Here is a 23855-nt window from a genome sequence, read left to right on the forward strand (position 1 = left end):
ATTTCTCAGAACAGTGACATAGGGAAAAAATTGGCAGCAACAGAACAAAACTGAATGAAGGCATTAGCAGAATGAGCAAATAAAGACTGCCACCTATATTTTTCACATACAATATGCAAGTGAGGAAAAGTTAAAGTAGACAGGAAAAATTGGGTGTTAAAATAGGTAAATGCCTAATGTGGGAAGTGAAGAAGAAGAAGAAGAAGAAGAAGAAGAAGAAGAAGAAGAAGGAGGAGGAGGCAGAAGAGTAAGAGTCAGAAGAGGGAGATGGAGAACAACTAAGGCAAATAGTTCTACTGTTTGTTTATACTAAAAGACAAATTTCTCAGTTCTATCATAATTACTTTAATTTATATTTGTTCCATGGAATTCATTACAAATCTTCTCAATTAGGGATTTACCAAATAAACAATAAACAGAAATTGTAATTTACCAATGCTATAAAAACTTTCACTGAAGTTGAAGTCAAACGTAAATCTAAAATTTCTTAACATTATGATTTTAGTCACAGAAATGGTAAGCTTTTATAAATTGCTTTATAAAAGAAAACTAGGCCACCTGTTTTAAATTTACACTTTCTCCCAAATTACTAAATAATACAATAGATTTCAATTGGAGAAATTGCGCACACTTTAAAATAGTAAGTATCATCATTAATACTTCAAAATCACATAAAATGATTAAAACATATACTATAATAAATGAAGAAAAAACTGTCCGATCAACAATTTAGGCAACACATATATCATAAGTAGTTTATTTAGTTCCTTTGACAGCTGACATCTTCTAGAGATGGAAAAATAGCACCTCTCACTCGCAAGAATGCTGAAGGAGACATGGAATGTGGTGTTTCAAAATTAGAGGACACGAAATCAAGTTTCGATAGAAATCTATTTGTATTTGAAGGTTTCACAATGGGGGATATACCAGTGGGCGATAAAATGTCACGGGGCATCATTGGGGATCCATAATGTCTTAAGCTCACAGAAGCACACTGAGGTGTAACTGATGACTCATTCTGCAAAGGACTATCATCATCTAACACAGAAAGTGGGCTGCTGCTATGGAACTGTGGAGATGAAACATAATGTTCACTGAACAATTGACGTTTCAGCATTGACATCCGTATATCAGTGTACACTTCCTCAAAGAATGTTTCATATGACGACAACAGAGCTTCTAATTCTTCTGTTAATGTTTTTGGGAAGCTCAATATTGTCTGGGAGCACCTTGTAACTTTTTTAAAACTTACAGCATTCATTTCCCAGTCATCAGTCTGGGTACCTTGTGAATGCTTTCCACACACAGTATCACACACTCTGCATTTAGCTAATTTCAGTTCAGTTTCAACTTGTTTTTTGTGTAAAGTTAAAGCTTCTTCGACTTCTTCAGGCAGACTTGATGGGAATGTAATGTTTGTTTGTGTCCAAGTAGTGCTAAGATGAATGTCATGTTGAAGAGTTGATGGGTCACAGATATAACTCAAAGAAATGTCCTCATCTGCCCTCATCTCTCCTGTAGCTATTAGAAACGAATTTGTCACTTTGTCAGGTGTAACAAATAGATCTTTAGAGGCATCTTCAAAGAATTTTGAAATTGTTTCTTGTGCTGCTTTTTCTGTTTCAGAGTCCAATGTTTCATCACAAAATATATCACTTTCATTGATGTCACAAGATGTTAATATTTCCGTTTCTTGACAGGGAATAGATATTGCTTTTTCAATGCTTTTGAAAAGAGAAGGACTGCAAACTGGGTACCTCAATTTGTCCAAATAATTGATATGGAATGGGTTTCTTCTGCCATTATCAGGTGAAGTTCTTGAAAACTCTTCTGAATAACACCCGGTAACTTTCGCACATCCACTGTGTTCTGAAGGGCTGCTCACGTTTGTAGTTTGTGAATATTCATTCATCTCTTTGGCCATAATCAACCACTGTCGTCAGTCAACATCAACTGCGGTTGCAGCTTCTGTAAATACAACAAGGTTCTAGGTGTAAAAGGAAACACAGTGCATTATTATGTCCACAAAAATTAACGGATTATCAGTGATTAGGTACTTAAACTTAGTATACTACCTTACTTTCTTATTTTCGGAAAATTAAAGCAAAGAAAGACTTCATTTTCACTGAAACAGCACTGCTTCATATTGTTTTAAATGTTTCAAATAAACGTCACCGCCGACGATCGTGTTTTCCGATGTTGCACAAACACATGAATAATTTCGTATTTCTTCTTTATCATTGCATTACTCGACACTATTAATTATTCAGGTCTATATCATTTTTAGGCGGTTATGAGTGCTATGCATTGAGACTTCCCCGCTGTAAGGTAAATAAATAAACACCATGGTTCAATCTAATTTTCGCGTTTCATAGGTATGTTGGCGACCTTGCGTGATGACAAGCACTTTGAATAAACAAACACAACTGTTCTGTGCGAAGCGAGTGACGCGTTAAGTTTGAGAAGGTGAAAGCAGTTTCAATGTCAGTGCCGTATCATCACGAGAGCCCAAACTCAAATACACGCATGTCTCAATACCACGCTTCAGGCTCATGATAGAACGCCGGCGCCTGTAAGGCGCTGACATAATCCATGTAACGATGGACAGGATTTTGCGAGGTATAATGAAGTACAGAGCGACTGACAGGAAAACAATGGTAGAACAGTTTCAGAGAGTCAGGGATAATCCAGAGGTATGTATTCTTACAACTGATTTTACTCTTGTCTTTTAAAATGCAGCCTCAGTAACGCTAGAAAATTTTTTGATTGTAGCCCAAAGCAGTATTTTTTACTTGCATGGACAGCCGAATGATTCCAACGCGCTTCACCGAGACAAATATCGGCGACATGTTTGTTGGTAAGGTAATTTAATTCTGCCAGACTATTTAATAATGTATTTTTATTTTTAACGGACAGTCGTGTACAAGTGGTACAGTAAATTAAAACGCTCATTTTTTGTGTCATTACTCACAAAACTATAAGACTACTGTCTGAATTATAATACGCATTTATTAATATGTAATATTGTGAAAGCTATGAGGGGCTCACTATTTCTGGTCAAGCTCAAGTTGGCCTGTCTTTCATATTCATTCATTGCTTTTACATTGTATTCAATAGAACTCCTCAGGAAGGAGATGCTTCAAGCATGTTGAATGATGTAAAATATAAATTGAGAGCTACAGGTGCTCTACTATATGTACTGTCTCCCCCTGTGATCTAGTGAAAAACGAGATACATTGGTATATTTCTTGTGCATGACACTATATTACATAGTCAGTATGGTGACTTGTATCTATCGATTGTGTTCAGGCAGTATGCTGTTCATGTGGGTGATAAAGTGGAGAGACTATAAAATGTTTACTGGAAATAGCATGTGTATTGAATATTATGATAATGTCATTGTGCTCTGATAAGTGATGTCACCAGCTGCACTATTTGTTCTTGTTTTGTTCAGTTTGCGGTGAGACTGAGTTGTAGTATGGCCTGAGGCCTAAGTTATGTAACTTAATGATGTGATTGTGAATTAACTCCCCCCCCCCCCCCCCTCCCTTTTTTTTAAAAAGTTGTATTGGCAGGCAGTAGTGTAGCCAGAAGTTTTGATTAGATTGGAAGGTTGTGCATTGGCTGAGAGTTGGCAACGAAAGTCTTCAGACAGGTTTTCTTTTTGATTGATTGATATGTTTGAAGCAGTTGAAACGAGAATAATCGTACCAAAACTCCTTGTATCAATGGGGATCTGTTAGTTGTTGGTTTTTGTTTTGGTCATGTTTTCACATTAGTGACATTTCTTGAGACTTGTATCACATTCAGTCTGTTGATGCATTGTCATGTTGTATACTGCTCTTGTCCCTCATTCTTCTTTTTTGGACAAAGGAAGGAAGATCAGGGTTTACTGTCCTGTCAGTCATGGTGTCATTAGATGGAGCAAAAACTCAGAACATTTGGAAAATTCAGAGAGCTTTGAAAAGATAAACATCCTGTTCCTATCTGAGCACCAGATAATCACACACAAAATATTACATTCCAGCAGCTTACTCATGCCGAAATAATGTCAGAAAAGGAGGAGTTGTTTCGTATATAAAGACAGATGTTCAGAAACACTGCGATGAAGTGGATTTTGTAGTGATCAGCACACAGAAGTATGTGCTTGTGGATTAATACTGAAAAACAGTTCAGTTTTAATTGTTACTGTATATAGATCCCTCCCTTTGAAACTTTGAGCTGTTTGGGGAATCTGGATTTCCTCCTGTGCTACTTCTGGCAGCAGCAAGCAATTAATAGTCAGTGGTGACTTCAATGTAGATTTTATAAATGATTCTCAAAGGAAAAAGACCTGAAAACATTATTTGGACCTTACAATTTGATCTTACTAATTAAGGTTCCAACATGGGTGGGTAAACACAGTAGAACCCCTAACTGATATTGTTTTCGTAGGTGGAACTGAAAGCAAGAAAATAACTGTTACCCTGTAACAAATCTTCCTCAGATCATGATACACAATTAATTAGAATAAATAATATATTGCCTTATCCATTACAGTCAGAGGAAGGCAAGGCAAACCACCTCCACTAGGACCTTGCCTAGTATGGCGGTGTGGGTCTCCCGCGTTGTTCCCCTATGCTCTGTCAAGGAGTATGGGACTTCATCATCGTCATTATAGTATAGGTACTCCTCAGTGGAAATAAATTAGAATAATTTATAACACCATGACAAATGTTTTTAAAAATAGTTGCAAGAGATGACCTAGTATGAAATTTATAATCAACCAAATGCTAAAGTAAAATTTAATCTATTCTGTGATAAACTGAAAATAGCATTTGCCAAAAGCTAATCAGAAAGGACATTAACTAGCCTTGAAAAAATAAGGCCATGGACTACTAGAGGGATTAAAGTACCTTACAGTCTACTCTCTGTGAATAGCACCAAGGGGGCCACCAAGTTTATCCGACGGACAGATCACCATCAACAGTGTCATATGCCCTCACTTCATGAGACACTGCTGAGGGGTTCGGTATTTAAAAAAGGACATTGGCACAAAGTCTAGTGATTAGGATCTTTACTCCACCTCCTCTCCTCCCCTTGCTGGCCAGGTTGAGCACCACTGCACAAGTATGTGTTAGTGACCACAGCACGGAGGTGGGTTATGGAATGTAGTGAAATGAGAGACAGGACAACAAGCCACTGAACAGGATAACATCACTATTGAACTGAATGGAAGGGTTGTAAATGATGACTCTCAGATAGCAGATACACTCCTGGAAATGGAAAAAAGAACACATTGACACCGGTGTGTCAGACCCACCATACTTGCTCCGGACACTGCGAGAGGGCTGTACAAGCAATGATCACACGCACGGCACAGCGGACACACCAGGAACCGCGGTGTTGGCCGTCGAATGGCACTAGCTGCGCAGCATTTGTGCACCGCCGCCGTCAGTGTCAGCCATTTGCCGTGGCATACGGAGCTCCATCGCAGTCTTTAACACTGGTAGCATGCCACGACAGCGTGGACGTGAACCGTATGTGCAGTTGACGGACTTTGAGCGAGGGCGTATAGTGGGCATGCGAGAGGCCGGGTGGACGTACCGCCGAATTGCTCAACACGTGGGGCGTGAGGTCTCCACAGTACATCGATGTTGTCGCGAGTGGTCGGCAGAAGGTGCACGTGCCCGTCGACCTGGTACCGGACCGCAGCGACGCACGGATGCACGCCAAGACCGTAGGATCCTACGCAGCGCCGTAGGGGACCACACCGCCACTTCCCAGAAAATTAGGGACACTGTTGCTCCTGGGGTATCGGCGAGGACCATTCGCAACCGTCTCCATGAAGTTGGGCTACGGTCCTGCACTCCGTTAGGCCGTCTTCCGCTCACGCCCCAACATCGTGCAGCCCGCCTCCAGTGGTGTCGTGACAGGCGTGAATGGAGGGACGGATGGAGACGTGTCGTCTTCAGTGATGAGAGTCGCTTCTGCCTTGGTGCCAATGATGGTCGTATGCGTGTTTGGCGCCGTGCAGGTGAGCGCCACAATCAGGACTGCATACGACCGAGGCACACAGGGCCAACACCCGGCATCATGGTGTGGGGAGCGATCTCCTACACTGGCCGTACACCACTGGTGATCGTCGGGGGGACACTGAATAGTGCAAGATACATCCAAACCGTCATCGAACCCATCGTTCTACCATTCCTAGACCGGCAAGGGAACTTGCTGTTCCAACAGGACAATGCACGTCCGCATGTATCCCGTGCCACCCAACGTGCTCTAGAAGGTGTAAGTCAACTACCGTGGCCAGCAAGATCCCCGGATCTGTCCCCCATTGAGCATGTTTGGGACTGGATGAAGCGTCGTCTCACGCGGTCTGCACATCCAGCACGAACGCTGGTCCAACTGAGGCGCCAGGTGGAAATGGCATGGCAAGCCGTTCCACAGGCCTACATCCAGCATCTGTACGATCGTCTCCATGGGAGAATAGCAGCCTGCATTGCTGCGAAAGGTGGATATACACTGTACTAGTGCCGACATTGTGCATGCTCTGTTGCCTGTGTCTATGTGCCTGTGGTTCTGTCAGTGTGATCAAGTGATGTATCTGACCCCAGGAATGTGTCAATAAAGTTTCCCCTTCCTGGGACAATGAATTCACGGTGTTCTTATTTCAATTTCCAGGAGTGTATATTCAATAATAATTCCTTGAATATAGTGAAAGCACGGGGAGAAACAGTTAAACAGAAAAATAACAGCAGTATGTTGAAAAATCAACTCTCATAGTATTCCAGTCGTATGAATGTGTCACTAACCATTTGCAGCACTACCGTTTTTTTCCTAACTTTGTCTAAGTGTGAGTATAGGTCTAAAAAACGAGCTAATGGGTGAAGTTGTAATTCAGTTCTGCCCCTGTTGTTTATACTGGGTTAGTTTTTCATCTTGATACTTAAAGATAGATATCAGGTAATAGGTCACAATCCATACAAGTTGAGGTTGTGTGTGTGTGTGTGTGTGTGTGTGTGTGTGTGTGAGAGAGAGAGAGAGAGAGAGAGAGAGAGAGAGAGAGAGAGAGAGAGAGATTACTCCTTCCTTCATTCATTCGTTTGTTCATCCATCATGTTCCATATCCCATCAAATGGAGAACCATCATAGATGTGGAGTCAGTCATGATTTACTTTAATGTAAGGCAATGACATTGTAGAAACTGAATATAACAGTAACCTGTCATTAAACTGCTTAAAGCTATTCACACTTCAGTGACCCAAATTTAATCACGTAACTTCATAAAAATGCTGCTGCTTCCTTAGTTTTACTGCATAGTTGTTGTTTATCTGCTGTTAGGGATATTATATTTATTTGATTACACTGGTGTATTTCGAAGAAAATATTTTTTTTTACAACTGTAAGTGCTAGATTAAGGAAAGGCAAACCTACGTTTCTAGCATTTGTAGACTTTAGAGAAAGCTTTTGACAATGTTGACTGGAATACTCTTTCAAATTCTGAAGGTGTCAGGGGTAAAATACAGGGAGCGAAAGGCTATTTACAATTTGTACAGAAACCAGGTGGCAGTTATAAGAGTCGAGGGGCATGAAAGGGAAGCAGTGGTTGGGAAGGGAGTGTGAGAGGGTTGTAGCCTATCCCCCATGTTATTCAATCTGTATATTGAACAAGCAGTAAAGGAAACAAAAGAAGAATTCAGAGTAGGGATTAATATCCATGGAGAAGAAATAAAAACTTTGAGGTTCGCCGATGACATTGTAATTCTGTCAGAGACAGCAAAGGACTTGGAAGAGCAGTTGAACGGAATGGATAGTGTCTTGAAGGGAGGATATAATATGAACATCAACAAAAGCAAAACTAGGATAAGGGAATGTAGTCGAATTAAGTCAGGTGATGCTGAGGGAATTATATTAGGAAATAAGACACTTAAAGTAGTAAAGGAGTTTTGTTATATGGGGAGCAAAATAACTGATGATGGTCGAAGTAGAGAGGATATAAAATGTAGACTGGCAATGGCAAGGAAAGCGTTTCTGAAGAAGAGAAATTTGTTAACATCCAGTATTGATTTAAGTGTCAGGAAGTCGTTTCTGAAAGTATTTGTATGGAGTGTAGCCATGTATGGAAGTGAAACATGGACGATAAATAGTTTAGACAAGAAGAGAATAGAAGCTTTCGAAATGTGGTGCTACAGAAGAATGCTGAAGATTAGATGGGTAGATCACATAACTAATGAGGAAGTATTGAATAGGATTGGGGAGAAGAGAAGTTTGTGGCACAACTTGACTAGAAGAAGGGATCGGTTGGTAGGACATGTTTCGAGGCATCAAGGGATCACAAATTTAGTATTGGAGGGCAGCGTGGAGGGTAAAAATCGTAGAGGGAGACCAAGAGATGTATACACCAAGCAGATTCAGAAGGATGTAGGTTGCAGTAGGTACTGGGAGATGAAGAAGCTTGCACAGGATAGAGTAGCATGGAGAGCTGCATCAAACCAGTATCAGGACTGAAGACCACAACAACAAGTGTCGAGTCCTATTTACAGTACAATACTACTTGTAATTCAGCTTCGTAGTGAACACTGCTACTTGCCATCTAGTTAACAGAACTTCTCGCTCCCTGAATTCAGGAACTCAGATATTTATGGAGAGAGTGGCTAGTGAGTTATGTTTATAATTTCTGTTTGAGTTGTTAAGGATTTTGGATTCCTGGAATTATACAAAATAGTTGAGCCTTTTGTGGCCACTTGATGATATATTGTATGTTGGCTTTCATTTTGGAATTTTTGACCAATGTTCATTTAATGATTTTTCCGGCCCAGCATTTCACCAGCACCAATGGAAGGATGACAAAGACTGAACCTCTGTTGTTGGCGTTGGACTGAAGTAGAGACTACATCCAGAGATTATACGTACCTGTTGCTCCAACATGTGAAGGCCTTTCCCAAGGGACTTTCCCCTATCATTTCCACTGTGGTTCTTCACTTGTTACCTGCAACAGTCATTTACTTCAGTACGGGAATCAAGGGTCCATTTATCTTGAGGCTTTCTTCTTTCTTGTTAAAAGTTTCTCAACTTGTCCCACCCTGCAGTATTGTTTATGATAATAATCTTGGTACTGGTGTATCATCTGGTCATTCAGACAAGGCACTGTCCACGTCTGTGCAGTATGCGGTATATTCCAGGCATTGCAGCTGTATCCTTTTGTCCATCTGCCGGTATTAACCATTCTCTGATTTTCTTGGAGACTGAATCTTTAACACCTCAGATATGAGATTCAGCACCTGAAATGAATTTTGAGGGACTATGGTTGTGCCTCCAATTATATAACAAGTGTCACAAAACCTAACACTTGGTGTAGTGACATATAAAAAGAAGAAATGTTAGATGTGGCTTTCTGCCACAGGGTGACAAACTTGGCCATGTATTCCACAGAGCATAAAGACTATGTACAAACCGATCAAGAAGAGCAGTGTATGTCTCAGATTGGCAAAATACCAAGTGGACCAACTCACAGTGTGTACATGTGTTAAAGTCCTTGTTGGAATGAACAAATGGCCCACCAGTACTGATATAATCGAAAATAAATATCAGCTATGGTGGGGCTCACTCAGTGAGAGACCAAGCAAGAATAAAATTCACTGAAAAGGAAGTTCTTGCTGTGGAGAAGAGCCACTACAACTGTTTGTCAAGGAGAGCCATTGAAATGCATAAGCATGGCAATAGTTGCAGCAAGAAAGAAGGGCACCTCAAGGCAAAGTGATCCTATATTCCTCTGCTGCAGCAACTGACTGTTTGCAGGTAACAAGGGGAGAGTTACAGCAGTAACGACCAGGCCCTCAGACACTGGTGAAAATGAAGGTAACATCCAACTGAGGGCACTACTACAGTATGCCACAAGCCGTGGTGACTGAATCTTTGGCAATGCCATCCACTTGTGTGATGAAATGCCAGGAAAGTTCTTGCTTTATGTTACACAGGAACTTGGTGAATGTGTTACCACCAGAGCACATAACTCCATTCTGGATCATGGCGTATAATATAGTTACACTGAAACTGGTTATTATTATCAGCAACAGAAACCATAGTTTTTCCCTTATTATTGGAGTGTTTAATTTTTTGAGCACAGTATATGATCTCCAGCCCCTCCCACTGCCCACACCTTAATGAAAGAGTGGGGAATTCGACAGTAATTTTGCTAATGGAGTTTTTAATCTTGGCTACTACTAGTTCTTTTAATTATGTAGAGCTCTGTGTTCTTAACAAAAGATGCTCTGATACTAGGAGTTACTCACCTCCTATTCTTGATTATGTTGAATTATGCCCTTAATATGGTTTCAGGGGAAAATGAGAGTCAGAGCTTTAGAAAAATGTTTAAGGAAATAGTTCAGTTTACATCAGAAGTATCTATTTTATAAATTTCTTTCCAGCATATGTCCAGTAATCTGTATTACAAAGTGACTATCCCGGAACCCAGAACCAGTTGCAGCTTGCCTATCTAATGGCTTACCAGGACAACAGAAATTTGATTTTCAATATTTTGAATAATTATTGCCTGAATTTAAAAATTTAAAGTGCTGTCTTAATCTGTTCATTAAGATATGTAATCTTATATTAGAAGTTTAACACAGTAAGACAGATATTACAGTTAGAAACTGTGTTTGTCTTGAGGTGGCATAACTGGTGGTGCGCAAATACCCATTCATCCGTTATTTTAGAATGATAGCTCTTAGCAACTTCCAACAAACTTTATGCATTGTTTCAAATTGTTAAGAGACATTTTTTCACTAACACTCCACAGAAAATGATGAAAGGAAAAAAGTTTGACTTACTACATTTTTGCTGTTCATACAGCAAAACTTCAGCATCTGATACTATGTTTAATTTATTACTTCCATATCACCCACCGTATTTGCAAGATAGTTTTCAGACAGTCTTTGCATATGCCACTGAAATGGTGCCTGCAAAATTATATCATTGTTCAGGAGAGATGATGTGATAAACATTGAGATGCATGAGAAATGTGCTTTTGTTTAAAATAGAATGCAAATTTCCCAGACTATGTTCATCCAGTGTTTCATGATGACTCCAATAAACTTTAAGCATATTTTCAGACCTTTTCTTTGCTTACATTCTTAACATTAAATATTTGTAAAATAATTAGGTGTTTGAATCAGTTTTATATATGGATGTTCAATTCTTTAAGGAACTGGTGGTTTGCTTGTTTCTCCCTGTAAACACTGTGATGAAGTCAAGACAAACTGAGTGTTTTTTTTATGTCAGATACTAAAGCAGTTTATTGAATGTGTGTCCTGTTTCAATGGGTATGTTGTGGATTCACCAGAATTGAAACTTATTTGTTTTCAGTCCGGAATGCTGGTAATGTGATACCAAATTCACAGAATTTTCCAGAGGAAGTTACAACTACTGAACCAGCAGCATTGGAACTTGGTTGTGTTATAAATGACATCAGACATGTTATAGTATGTGGTCACTCAGATTGCAAGGTTAGTTCATTTAAATTTATTGATACTTAATCATGAATAGTAAGGTTTAGATAACTGTATGAAATACATAGTTCTAATTTGACACATCCAGTTGTGCTTTTCATGTAGGATAAAATTAAGTACTTGAATTAAACTCGGAGGAGAACTGTAAATTTAAAGTAAATTTTGGTACTCTTATTGTGTACATAAACATTCTGAAACAACTTTCTGTGATGTAGCAAAGAATTCTACAAAGTGCTATGTTTCCCTGTTGTGTACAAGACAGTTGGCAAAGTTGTACCATGTTGGACTCAGATATCAGAGACACACAAACTTGTCAGCTTAATGTAAGTTCTTCCTCAACTAATTTGTGCAAAAGGTGTGATCATACCATGCATGTACCTACCTGACTGCCCAATGTCCTATTTGACTTTTTTCTCTCTGATATTGAACACAACTCTGTAATGACCTGTGGTGTGTTACTAATCTAAATTTGAAAGTGTAACCATTATGAAAATGACTGGATGGAAAATAAGTAAAATAACTTCTAAATTAATTATAAGAAATGTCTCATGAAGATGAAGATGTGAGGAGGATTTTTTTTAAATTCCTTGTCTAGCAATATTTACTAGTGACAGTATTATGAAAAGGATAGATCACTACTCACTACATAGAGGAAGCGTTGAGTCGCAGACAGGTGCAGTGAAAAGACTGCCAGAGTTGAGTCGCAGACAGGTGCAGTGAAAAGACTGCCAGAAATTTAAGCTTTTGGGAAAAAGTCCTCAGCCATGTGTGTAAGAAAGTTGTGCTTGTGTGAATGCATGCATGTTCTATTTCCACAGAAGGACCTCTGTATGAAAGCTTAAATGTCTATCATTCTTTTAATTGTGTCTGTTTGTGACTTAGAATCTCCTGTATATGGCAAGTAATGATCTATTCTTTTCATAATATTGCAGTTATTCCATCCGGGACTTTCTGTTGTTTGATTATTTACTAGTAGTATGATTTTTATTGTCTCTTTGTTATTTATTTTTGTCCGTTTGGTTTTATAAGGCAATGAATTTGCTGCATCGCCTGAAGTGTGAAGAATTCTCTTCAAGGGATAATAGGCTTATATCACCTCTTCGTGCATGGCTTATTGCCCATGCCAATGCATCACTTAAGAAATTTGAAAAGTTGGAGACTGGAGGATTTCACCAACCATTGTTATTTCAAGCTGAGACTCCCATGCGCAAATTTGTGGCATATATTGATCCTGATAACAAATTCAGTATTGAAGACAAGCTGTCACAGGTGTGTAGTGTGGTGTCATTATTCATGTGAACACCTTTAATTTAGATGTGTGGTTTTAAGTGTGACTAATTAATTGGGTAGGGTATCAAAGTAATACACTGGTTATTTTAGAAATGGATTTTGTAGAAAATCTGATGACTCTATTCAGTCATCATATTTATGACAGACTGTGCTCACTTAGTTAGGATTCTGTTTGGTTTTAATCTGTATTTTAGTATTTTATCATGACTCCAAAGCAGACTGTTATTGATATTTGATAAATCCTTTACTTTTCCAGTAAAAATGTTTTGTATGAATCAGTTGCCAGACACCTGCTGTTATTTGTCTTTATTTACTGTTCCCAGCTAAACTGAGTTTTCAAATGCATATATGTACTTGGAAGGTTATAATGGTTTCTGTGAAAAGTTTAAAATTGGAAAGGGGAAAAAAAAAATCTGTTGTCCTCCTTGACATAGATGTCATCAAAAAGTGATTATAAAAATACATCAGACCTTGAAATAGAATTAATAATGCAAAGTGACTGGTTTGATGATGTACTCCAATAACAATTCCTAATTACTGATCATCAATAAGCACATACAAAGACCATAATTTAAGTACAGCCATTGTTTTTGATAACTGATAGTAATCAGTGTCCTCCTCATTTACCTTTCATTCTAATTCTTCATTGTTAACAATTTGTAATATCACACAAGAATTCTTTTTAGATGTTTTTGCTTTGAATTACACAGTATTTACATTTGCTAGTGATTAGATAATTCACTTTAAGAATTTTTCTACTTTAGGTCAATTGTCTCCAGCAACTACAGAACATCGCAAGTTACGGGTTCCTCAAGAAACGTTTGGAAACACATCAGTTGCATATACATGCACTGTGGTTTGATATATACACAGGTGACATCTATTATTTTAGTCGGCAAAACAAACGTTTTGTGGAAATAAATGAGCATACTGTCATGGGACTAATAAAAGAAGTGAATAGGTACTACTCATAATGGCCATCGTACTATACTTCACTGAGAGTTTATCTTTGTGAAATTGCTGAGTATAACGTTATACAATGACTGCACATTGTTAAACAGATTTACTTGGTGTTAGGCTAACATCTGATGTGTGTAAAAGGATCTGGGAAAGATTTCTCAAAACACATTATTGTCTAATTCTTGGACGAGAATGAACATTGTATGTGATACCATCATTTTGGAGATACTAATATAATTACATGTCATCTTCTGTATTACATTTAAGTAAAAACTGATTGCTGTACTTGTAAAATCAGTAAAAATGTACTTAGGGTGTACCTGGTTCTTCCACTGTGTGCCACAGTTGATAAAAATTTGTGTGATGGATGATGAGGTTCAAATGGCTCTGAGCACTATGGGACTTAACTTCTGAGGTCATCAGTCCCCTAGAACTTAGAACTACTTAAACCTAACTAACCTAAGGACATCACACACATTCATGCCTGAGGCAGGATTCGAACCTGCGACCGTAGCGGTCGCGCAGTTCCAGACTGTAGCGCCTAGAACTGCTCGGCCACTCCGGCCGCCTGGATAATGAGGAGTGAACTGACAGATTGTGAGTTGGTTGCCGGTAGCAGGTCAGAATGCCCATTCTTAATTTCTTAGGGTTTGTAAATGTAATGAGTTGGTATTGTGTTCTGTTAGGATGTAGATGCAAGTGCTACTCTGAGATGAAGAGTTTGGCACAGAAGAGGAATTTATGGCTGGTGGCATTAAACTGGTCAGAAGACTGATGACTCAAAAAGTTAACTTTAACCCCATCATTAGAATTTTCAGCAAAACTTGGAATTAAGACACACATGTAGGTTATTGCAATGGTGGGCTTATATCTTTATATCTTGGGCTACACTTCTCATTAATATGTTGTAACAGTTTTGTTTTTTCTGTTGAGATTTGTTGGCTTCACCAACTCACAACAACATTCCTACCCATCCTACACCTGGCATTGTGCCACAGATCAATCTGTCAGCATATTCAGTTTTCTGCCCACTCTCCATATCAAAAACAAATGTAGTCAATTTACATCTTCTGCTGAAAGAAAAAACTATATTCATTGACTCTCACTGTCTATCTTATACCGTCCCCCAGTTGGCTGCCACTGACAGGAACACATTGCCAATAGCAGCATGCAGTGGAAGAGGCTTCTACACTGGAAGTGCATTTTAGCCACAAAATCTTTTGTGGGCGCTGTACACTGAGTTGTTCACAGTATATGTTATGTAAATAGTACTTTGTTACATATGGAACATAGTAAATCAACTTCCAGTTCTGATTACGTGCATTAATAAGACTTGCTACTGACATTTTAACTGAAGTTTCAGTATTGAATAAGTAATTTTGTAACAAAAATAGTAAGTATTACATAAGAAATTTTGTAACAAAAATAGTCATGAATAAATCTGAAAGCACATAATACTAAAAAATATTGAATAAAATTTCACGATGCATGAAAAATCATTAATTTATTGAAGATGCAAGGTGGGTTTTAATTGTATTTGCTCATGTGGAGTGCACTATACATTTGTTTCATTTGCAATGAATGCATGCCGCAGCATCAAAGAAATTAGTGTTTAGAACCTCCTGTGAGTTAAAACTTTCTGCAGGGTCGGAGCTCAAATGTTGAACCTTGCTTTTCTTGCTGTCCATTACTGTTTTTAGGCATGATTCATGACATACTGTCAGCTTCAATTCTGCAATACCTTTCTCCTTGTTTCCAAACTCCACAGATGCTCCCCTGCAGATCCTGGTTTATTATGATTTGCGGAAGTATGTTATAGGCAAAACCTAGGTGTTGCTTCCAGATGGAGTTTTTCAGCCTTCAGCTGAGTGTGGGCTGTCTTGAAACTTCCTGGCAGATTTAAACTGAGTGCTGGTGCGGAATTTAAAACTGGGAACTGACTTATTGCAGAGAATGCTGTTACTGACTGAGCCATTTAGGCATAATCCCCGACTCACTTTTGCGACATTCAGAAACTGGAGGATAGGTACTGAATAACTCAAAAGCAGTACCTACAAAGGATAAGGTTGCAAGTTCTTACCCAGCTTTTTTGTCTGCCTGGAAGTTTTAAGGTACAAAGACTTGCAGTCACTTCAAATAATGGTGAAAGCACACAATCAAAGGAGCATATAGTGGGAGGAGCAATACTTTTAATCTGAAGAGAGACTTCTGTAAAAAAGATTTAGGGATATTGATGAAATAAACCTTTATCTCTACGTTTCCATAAAGATTTATTCCCATCAGCAGCTTATGGTGGTTCATAAATACAACTTTTTTGAGGAATATTTACAAGATGGGTAGACACCTACTGCCAAAACTATACCTCTAACTTTCTATGCGTGGTCCACTTCTGTGAATTATTTTGACCAATAATTTGTCTCGGAGCATTCAGAAAGTTCTACCAATGATGCCTGCCAATTTATAATTCCAATGATGTATGCCAGTTTATAACTGTAAAATGTAAACATTTCATGACAAGAAATGTCACACTTATTAAAATATTCCATACTACTGTGCCACTTGTAAATGAATGGCTTGGAGGAACCGTGTTTCATCCTCATAAAAGAATAGAAGCTATGAGCCTTCTTGAGGATATTCTCAGCAAGATGAGAACAAAACATTGTTTTTTTTCCCAAGAAATTCATTAACCCTGGCATAATAGACTGGAATATTTTAATAAGGGGGTTACAATACATTAAAGTGTGCGTCATATATCTTGGCGGCCGAGTTTAGGTTCGTTCTGCGCATCTGACGTCACAAAACACAGTCAGCCAATGAACAGAGAACGACGTTGCCAGATCTCGCTGCAGTGCAGAGCACGGACGAGTGTCTTCAGTTAGAAACGTTGAGTCATAAATAAAGTAATAGAACAAAAGCCATGTCTTGATAGCAGACTTTCTTTTATAGAAAGTTTGTAAAAAGTGTTCTTTATACCAATTGCTTCATATCATATTAATTAATTAAACCAAACAAGCAATAAGACTCCTAATTCAGGCGATAGGAAGGAAAGGTGTTTGTATCAATCTCACGGACCGCTTTTTCGCAATAAAGAACAGCGGTTATTGTTTATTTCCTATTGTACTTCGACGAAGCGTGAGTAATTCATAGTCATACCAATAGTGTTTGTCAGTATTTTGCTTGACATATTAGAATCCTTATGGAGGATTGATGCCACACGAGCTGCGTTAGCGTAATGGTTAAAGTGCTGAGCTACCAATCGAAAAGTTCCGAGTTCGAACCTTGTGTGGTGCACAAATTTTTCTTTTTATAAAAACAATATCGAAGTGTCTTACTTCAAGAATTTTATTTGTTTGAATGGAGTTTTTTGAAATTTCTAGTGCTTTGTCTCTTCATTAACCCTTTCGCTGCTGCAGACACGCATTCCGCGCTGTACGCGATTTTGTCATCACTGCACTGCTTGCCTGTGCAGACACATGGTGTTCTCACTGCCTTGACACACTTACCATTCGATTTCACAAAAACTATTTGGCCCAAAAATTTGATTTTTACACATCATCTTGACTGATGCCTTTCCCCCATAAATGACTAAATTTTGTTTCGATGTTCAACGCAGTTATTGTGCATCATTAAATGTAGTAAACCATTGCACGAAATTTTGAAGAGTTTGCAGAGGTAAAGTCCATAGCGTATACTTTCCGTATGGTCGATTTTAGTTGTCACAATGTTGAGAATGAAATGTGGACAAGATACCTAAATTTCATATAAAATTTACTGTATAACAATATCTCATTTAATTTAAGTACCACATAGGTGTCGTATGTAATACTGAGAAATATTCCATCTTTCGCGACTGTAATAAAAGTTTTATTTACACCAGGCGCTTTTGGCTTTATTTTAAAGCACTTCAATATATGATAGCGGAACAAACACTGGTAGCAGTTACGTCTGTAAAATATCTGGGAGTATGCGTGCGGAACGATTTGAAGTGGAATGATCATATAAAATTAATTGTTGGTAAGGCGGGTACCAGGTTGAGATTCATTGGGAGAGTGCTTAGAAAATGTAGTCCATCAACAAAGGAGGTGGCTTACAAAACACTCGTTCGACCTATACTTGAGTATTGCTCATCAGTGTGGGATCCGTACCAGGTCGGGTTGACGGAAGAGATAGAGAGGATCCAAAGAAGAGCGGTGCGTTTCGTTACCGGGTTATTTGGTAACCGTGATAGCGTTACGGAGATGTTTAATAAACTCAAGTGGCAGACTCTGCAAGAGAGGCGCTCTGCATCGCGGTGTAACTTGCTCGCCAGGTTTCGAGAGGGTGCGTTTCTGGATGAGGTATCGAATATATTGCTTCCCCCTACTTATACCTCCCGAGGAGATCACGAATGTAAAATTAGAGAGATTAGAGCGCGCACGGAGGCTTTCAGACAGTCGTTCTTCCCGCGAACCATACGCGACTGGAACAGGAAAGGGAGGTAATGACAGTGGCACGTAAAGTGCCCTCCGCCACACACCGTTGGGTGGCTTGCGGAGTATCAATGTAGATGTCGAAAGGTATGGTACATACACAATGGTACTCATGTTCTCTTTCTTGTTTTTGTTCCACAGTCGCAGTTTTACCTATGGTATTGAAATATATTCCTCTTCTGCAACTGTAATAAGCGACTTATTTAGACCAGACGCGTTTCTCTCTTTTGAAGCATCTTCAGTGGACAGTATTTTGTCTCCTCTATTGCCAAGTCACCTTTCGTAGTTTTGTGCTGCGGTAACACAATATTCAACGTTTGTGTCGGCTGATCAGTGTTTTAGCAAATAAATGCTGTTTGTGTGTGCCACACACAAAATTATATTTGACATAGCTCTGAGCACTTCACTGACAGACGGTATATTCAAGTCCTAATGTTTTTGTAAGTCCACAGTTTTGTTTAATGTATTTTGTCTACTTCCTTTTGATTGATTGAAGTGCTTTAAAATAAAGCCAAACGTGCCCAGTGTAAGTAAAACTTTTGTTACAGTCGCAAAAGGTGGAATATTTCTCAATATTACACACGACGCTTATGTGGTACTTAAATTAAATGAAATATATAGGTATCTTGTCCACATTTCATTCTCAACATTGTGGCAACTAAAATCGACCATACGGAAAGTATACTCTATGGACTTTACCTCTGCAAACTCTTCAAAATTTCGTGCAATGGTTTACTATATTTAATGCTGCATAATAACTGCGTTGAACATCGAAACAAAATTAAGTAATTTATGGGGGGAAGGTATCAGTCAAGAAGATAGGTAAAAATCTAATTTTTGAGCCAAATAGTTTTTTTGGAATCGAATGATAAAGAGTGTCAAAGCAGTCGGAACACAATGTGTCCGCACAGGCGAGCAGTGCAGTGACAAAATCGCCCACAGCGCGGAATCCGGGGTGCACGTCTCTGTAGCAGCGAAAGGGTTAATGCGGCCGTGGTGGCTTTACTTCATGAACTGCGCGCTCGCCCCTAAACGTAAGCTTGCGAACTATGCTATACTATGGCGCTGCTTCTATTGGCGCGTGTGTCGTGTGCAACTGGCAACGCAGCACTCTCCCGCGTCTGGGCGGGCATGCGCGAGCCGCCAAGATAAAAGAATTTAACTATAGTCATATCTGTCAACCCTACAGTCAAGGGTCTCTGTGATGTAAAAAGATGTCATGCATGTATATTTAAAGTGCAGTACAACAAATGGCTTAACATTATGAAATATTATTGTACAGAACAACATAAAATTAATTTTAAGTGTTTTGGTGAAGATAATCTATGACACAGTCGAAGAAACTGTCCAATACAAAGTTCTTTAATTCTGTCTTAAACTACAACACATTACCAATGGAGCCTAAGAAATATACTCTGGCAGATTACTGAATACATGTGTACCCATGTAGTGGACTCCTTTCTGTACTAATGTTAAGCACTTTAGTCATTTTAGAGCTTGAGTTTGGTCCTAGTTTTATATTCATGCTGTATTGCATCATTGAGCGAAGGACTTAATGAATATATGAAACAAAAGCCAAAATACTTAAATATTCTTGTATGGTGAGTTTCTTCAAAAACTGGTTCTTTAATTCATCAGTAAATGGAAATATGCAGAATAAATTAGTTTATTCATGTTTGAATCACCTATTGCATTAATCATGAACTGTGAATGTAGCTAAACGAAGACACTTAGTTAATTCTAGGGTGTGGGTTTCCAAATTCAGCTAGTCTCAAAAAACTAAATGTGGTATACTTCTTGTTTTTCATTTATTTTTGTAGTTTGTTTATAACTTGAGGAGATGTATCAGAATTATTGAATTTCATATACTTAGTCTTTTTAAAATGTAATGATAGTCCATTCACCTTGAACACTCTTTCTGTTCTCTAGTACTTCGTTAACTGTCTTTCAGTAAAAGGACTGCTGCTACTTTTATTGCTGTACTTATATCATATGCACACAGGACCAAATATACACTACTGGCCATTAAAATTGCTACACCAAGAAGAAATGCAGATGATAAACGGGTATTCATTGGACAAATATATTATACTAGAACTGACGTGTGATTACATTTTCACGCAATTTGGATGCGTAGATCCTGAGAAATAAATACCCAGAACAACCACCTCTGGCTGGAATAACGGCCTTGATACACCTGGGCATTGAGTCAAACAGAGCTTGGATGGCATGTACAGGTACAGCTGCCCATGCAGCTTCATCAGGATACCACAGCTCATCAAGAGCAGTGACTGGTGTATTGTGATGAGCCAGTTGCTCGGCCGCCATTGACCAGATGTTTTCAATTGGTGAGAGATCTGGAGAATGTGCTGGCCAGGGCAGCAGTCGAACATTTTCTGTATCCAGAAAGGCCCATACAGGACCTGCAATATGCGGTCTGCATTATCTGCTGAAATGTAGGGTTTCGCAGGGATCGAATGAAGGGTAGAGCCACGGGTCGTAACACATCTGAAATGTAACGTCCACTGTTCAAAGTGCCATCAGTGCAAACAAGAGGTGACAGAGACGTGTAACCAATGGCACCCCATACCATCACGCCGGGTAATACACCAGTATGGCGATGACGAATACACGCTTACAATGTGCGTTCGCCGCGATGTCGCCAAACATGGATGTGACCATCATGATGCTGTAAACAGAACCTGGATTCAACCGAAAAAATGATGTTTTGCCATTAGTGCACCCTGGTTCGTCGTTGAGTACACCATTGCAGGCGCTCTTGTCTGTGATGCAGTATCAAGGGTAACTGCAGCCATGGTCTCCGAGCTCATAGTTCATGCTGCTGCAAACGTCGTCGAACTGTTCGCGCGGATGGTTATTGTCTTGCAAAGGTCCCCATCTGTTGACTCGGATTGAGACGTGGCTGCACGATCCGTTACAGCCATGCAGATAAGCTGCCTGTCATCTCGACTGCTAGTGATACGAGGCCACTGGGATCCAGCACGGCATTCCGTATTACCCTCCTGAACCTACTGATTCCTTATTCTGCTAACAGTCATTGGATCTTGATCAACGTGAGCAGCAATGTTGCGATACGATAAACCGCAATTGCAATAGGCTACAATCCGATCTTTATCAAAGTCAGAAATGTGATGGTACACATTTCTCCTCCTTACACGAGGCATCGCAACGTTTCACCAGGCAACGCCAGTCAACTGCTGTTTGTGTATGAGAAATCAGTTGGAAACTTTCCTCATGTCAGCATGTTGTAGGTGTCACCAGCGGCGCAAACCTTTTGTGAATGCTCTGAAAAGCTAATCATTTGCATATCACATCATCATCTTCCTGTCGGTTAAATTTCATGTCTGTAGCATGTCATCTCTGTGGTGTAACAATTTTAATGGCCAGTAGTGTACATTATCAGTCAAATGTTTTCGATGACCTATCACAACTATGGATTTGTGGTTAAAACCAAGATTTTGTTTTAAATATTGTATCATATTCCCATTCTCCACCCCCCATGAACCACGGACCTTGCCGTTGGTGGGGAGGCTTGCGTGCCTCAGCGATACAGATAGCCGTACCGTAGGTGCAACCACAACGGAGGGGTATCTGTTGAGAGGCCAGACAAACGTGTGGTTCCTGAAGAGGGGCAGCAGCCTTTTCAGTAGTTGCAAGGGCAACAGTCTGGATGATTGACTGATCTGGCCTTGTAACATTAACCAAAACGGCCTTGCTGTGCTGGTACTGCGAACGGCTGAAAGCAAGGGGAAACTACAGCCGTAATTTTTCCCGAGGGCATGCAGCTTTACTGTATGATTACATGATGATGGCGTCCTCATGGGTAAAATATTCCGGAGGTAAAATAGTCCCCCATTCGGATCTCCGGGTGGGGACTACTCAAGAGGACGTCGTTATCAGGAGAAAGAAAACTGGCATTCTACGGATCGGAGCGTGGAATGTCAGATCCCTTAATCGGGCAGGTAGGTTAGAAAATTTAGAAAGGGAAATGGATAGGTTGAAGTTGGATATAGTGGGAATTAGTGAAGTTCGGTGGCAGGAGGAACGAGACTTCTGGTCAGGTGACTACAGGGTTATAAACACAAAATCAAATAGGGGTAATGCAGGAGTAGGTCTAATAATGAATAGGAAAATAGGAATGCGGGTAAGCTACTACAAACATCATAGTGAACGCATTATTGTGGCCAAGATAGATACGAAGCCCACACCTACTACAGTAGTACAAGTTTATATGCCAACTAGCTCTGCAGATGATGAAGAAATTGAAGAAATGTATGATGAAATAAAAGAAATTATTCAGATTGTGAAGGGAGACGAAAATTTAATAGTCATGGGTGACTGGAATTCGAGTGTAGGAAAAGGGAGAGAAGGAAACACAGTAGGTGAATATGGATTGGGGGACAGAAATGAAAGAGGAAGCCGCCTGGTAGAATTTTGCACAGAGCACAACATAATCATAACTAACACTTGGTTTAAGAATCATGAAAGAAGGTTGTATACATGGAAGAACCCTGGAGATACTAAAAGGTATCAGATAGATTATATAATGGTAAGACAGAGATTTAGGAACCAGGTTTTAAATTGTAAGACATTTCCAGGGGCAGATGTGGACTCTGACCACAATCTATTGGTTATGACCTGTAGATTAAAACCGAAGAAACTGCAAAAAGGTGGGAATTTAAGGAGATGGGACCTGGATAAACTAAAAGAACCAGAGGTTGTACAGAGATTCAGGGAGAGCATAAGGGAGCAAATGACAGGAATGGGGGAAATAAATACAGTAGAAGAAGAATGGGTTGCTTTGAGGGATGAAGTAGTGAAGGCAGCAGTGGATCAAGTAGGCAAAAAGACGAGGGTTAGTAGAAATCCTTGGGTAACAGAAGAAATATTGAATTTAATTGATGAAAGGAGAAAATATAAAAATGCAGTAAGTGAAACAGGCAAAAAAGAATACAAACGTCTCAAAAATGAGATTGACAGGAAGTGCAAAATGGCTAAGCAGGGATGGCTAGAGGACAAATGTAAGGATGTAGAGGCCTATCTCACTAGGGGTAAGATAGATACCGCCTACAGGAAAATTAAAGAGACCTTTGGAGATAAGAGAACGACTTGTATGAATATCAAGAGCTCAGATGGAAACCCAGTTCTAAGCAAAGAAGGGAAAGCAGAAAGGTGGAAGGAGTATATAGAGGGTCTATACAAGGACGATGTACTTGAGGACAATATTATGGAAATGGAAGAGGATGTAGATGAAGATGAAATGGGAGATATGATACTGCGTGAAGAGTTTGACAGAGCACTGAAGACCTGAGTCGAAACAAGGCCCCGGGAGTAGACAACATTCCGTTAGAACTACTGACAGCCTTGGGAGTGCCAGTCCTGACAAAACTCTACCATCTGGTGAGCAAGATGTATGAAACAGGCGAAATACCCACAGACTTCAAGAAGAATATAATAATTCCAATCCCAAAGAAAGCAGGTGTTGACAGATGTGAAAATTACCGAACTATCAGCTTAATAAGTCACAGCTGCAAAATACTAACACGAATTCTTTACAGACGAATGGAAAAACTAGCAGAAGCCAACCTCGGGGAAGATCAGTTTGGATTCCGTAGAAACACTG

General features: G+C 39.5%; 2 protein-coding genes across 4 annotated transcripts; one reads left to right on the top strand and one right to left on the bottom strand.

The window, feature by feature from the left end:
* Window positions 1-321: 321 nt before the first annotated feature.
* On the bottom strand, window positions 322-2661 carry LOC124776517. 2 transcript variants are annotated; one of them, XM_047251542.1, is made up of 2 exons: window positions 2081-2661; window positions 322-1968 (listed from the first exon to the last, which is right to left on the bottom strand). In XM_047251542.1, the coding sequence occupies exon 2, from the start codon at window positions 1922-1924 to the stop codon at window positions 761-763; it is 1164 nt and encodes a 387-aa protein (XP_047107498.1). In that variant the 5' UTR covers window positions 1925-1968; window positions 2081-2661; the 3' UTR covers window positions 322-760. The 2 variants fall into 2 exon arrangements, with proteins under 2 accessions (XP_047107498.1, XP_047107499.1); XM_047251543.1 differs by having other exon boundaries at window positions 2076-2661.
* Window positions 2382-15197, top strand: LOC124776518 (beta carbonic anhydrase 1). 2 transcript variants are annotated; one of them, XM_047251544.1, is made up of 6 exons: window positions 2382-2693; window positions 2773-2857; window positions 11350-11489; window positions 11708-11815; window positions 12522-12761; window positions 13547-15197. In XM_047251544.1, exons 1-6 carry the CDS (start codon window positions 2601-2603, stop codon window positions 13754-13756), a joined length of 876 nt encoding a protein of 291 aa, XP_047107500.1. In that variant the 5' UTR covers window positions 2382-2600; the 3' UTR covers window positions 13757-15197. The 2 variants fall into 2 exon arrangements, with proteins under 2 accessions (XP_047107500.1, XP_047107502.1); XM_047251546.1 differs by lacking the exon at window positions 11708-11815 and having other exon boundaries at window positions 2396-2693.
* The last annotated feature ends 8658 nt before the right edge of the window (window positions 15198-23855 follow it).

The sequence above is a fragment of the Schistocerca piceifrons genome, chromosome 2 (genome assembly GCF_021461385.2).
Source record: "Schistocerca piceifrons isolate TAMUIC-IGC-003096 chromosome 2, iqSchPice1.1, whole genome shotgun sequence".
In the NCBI taxonomy this organism is placed as follows: domain Eukaryota; kingdom Metazoa; phylum Arthropoda; class Insecta; order Orthoptera; family Acrididae; genus Schistocerca; species Schistocerca piceifrons.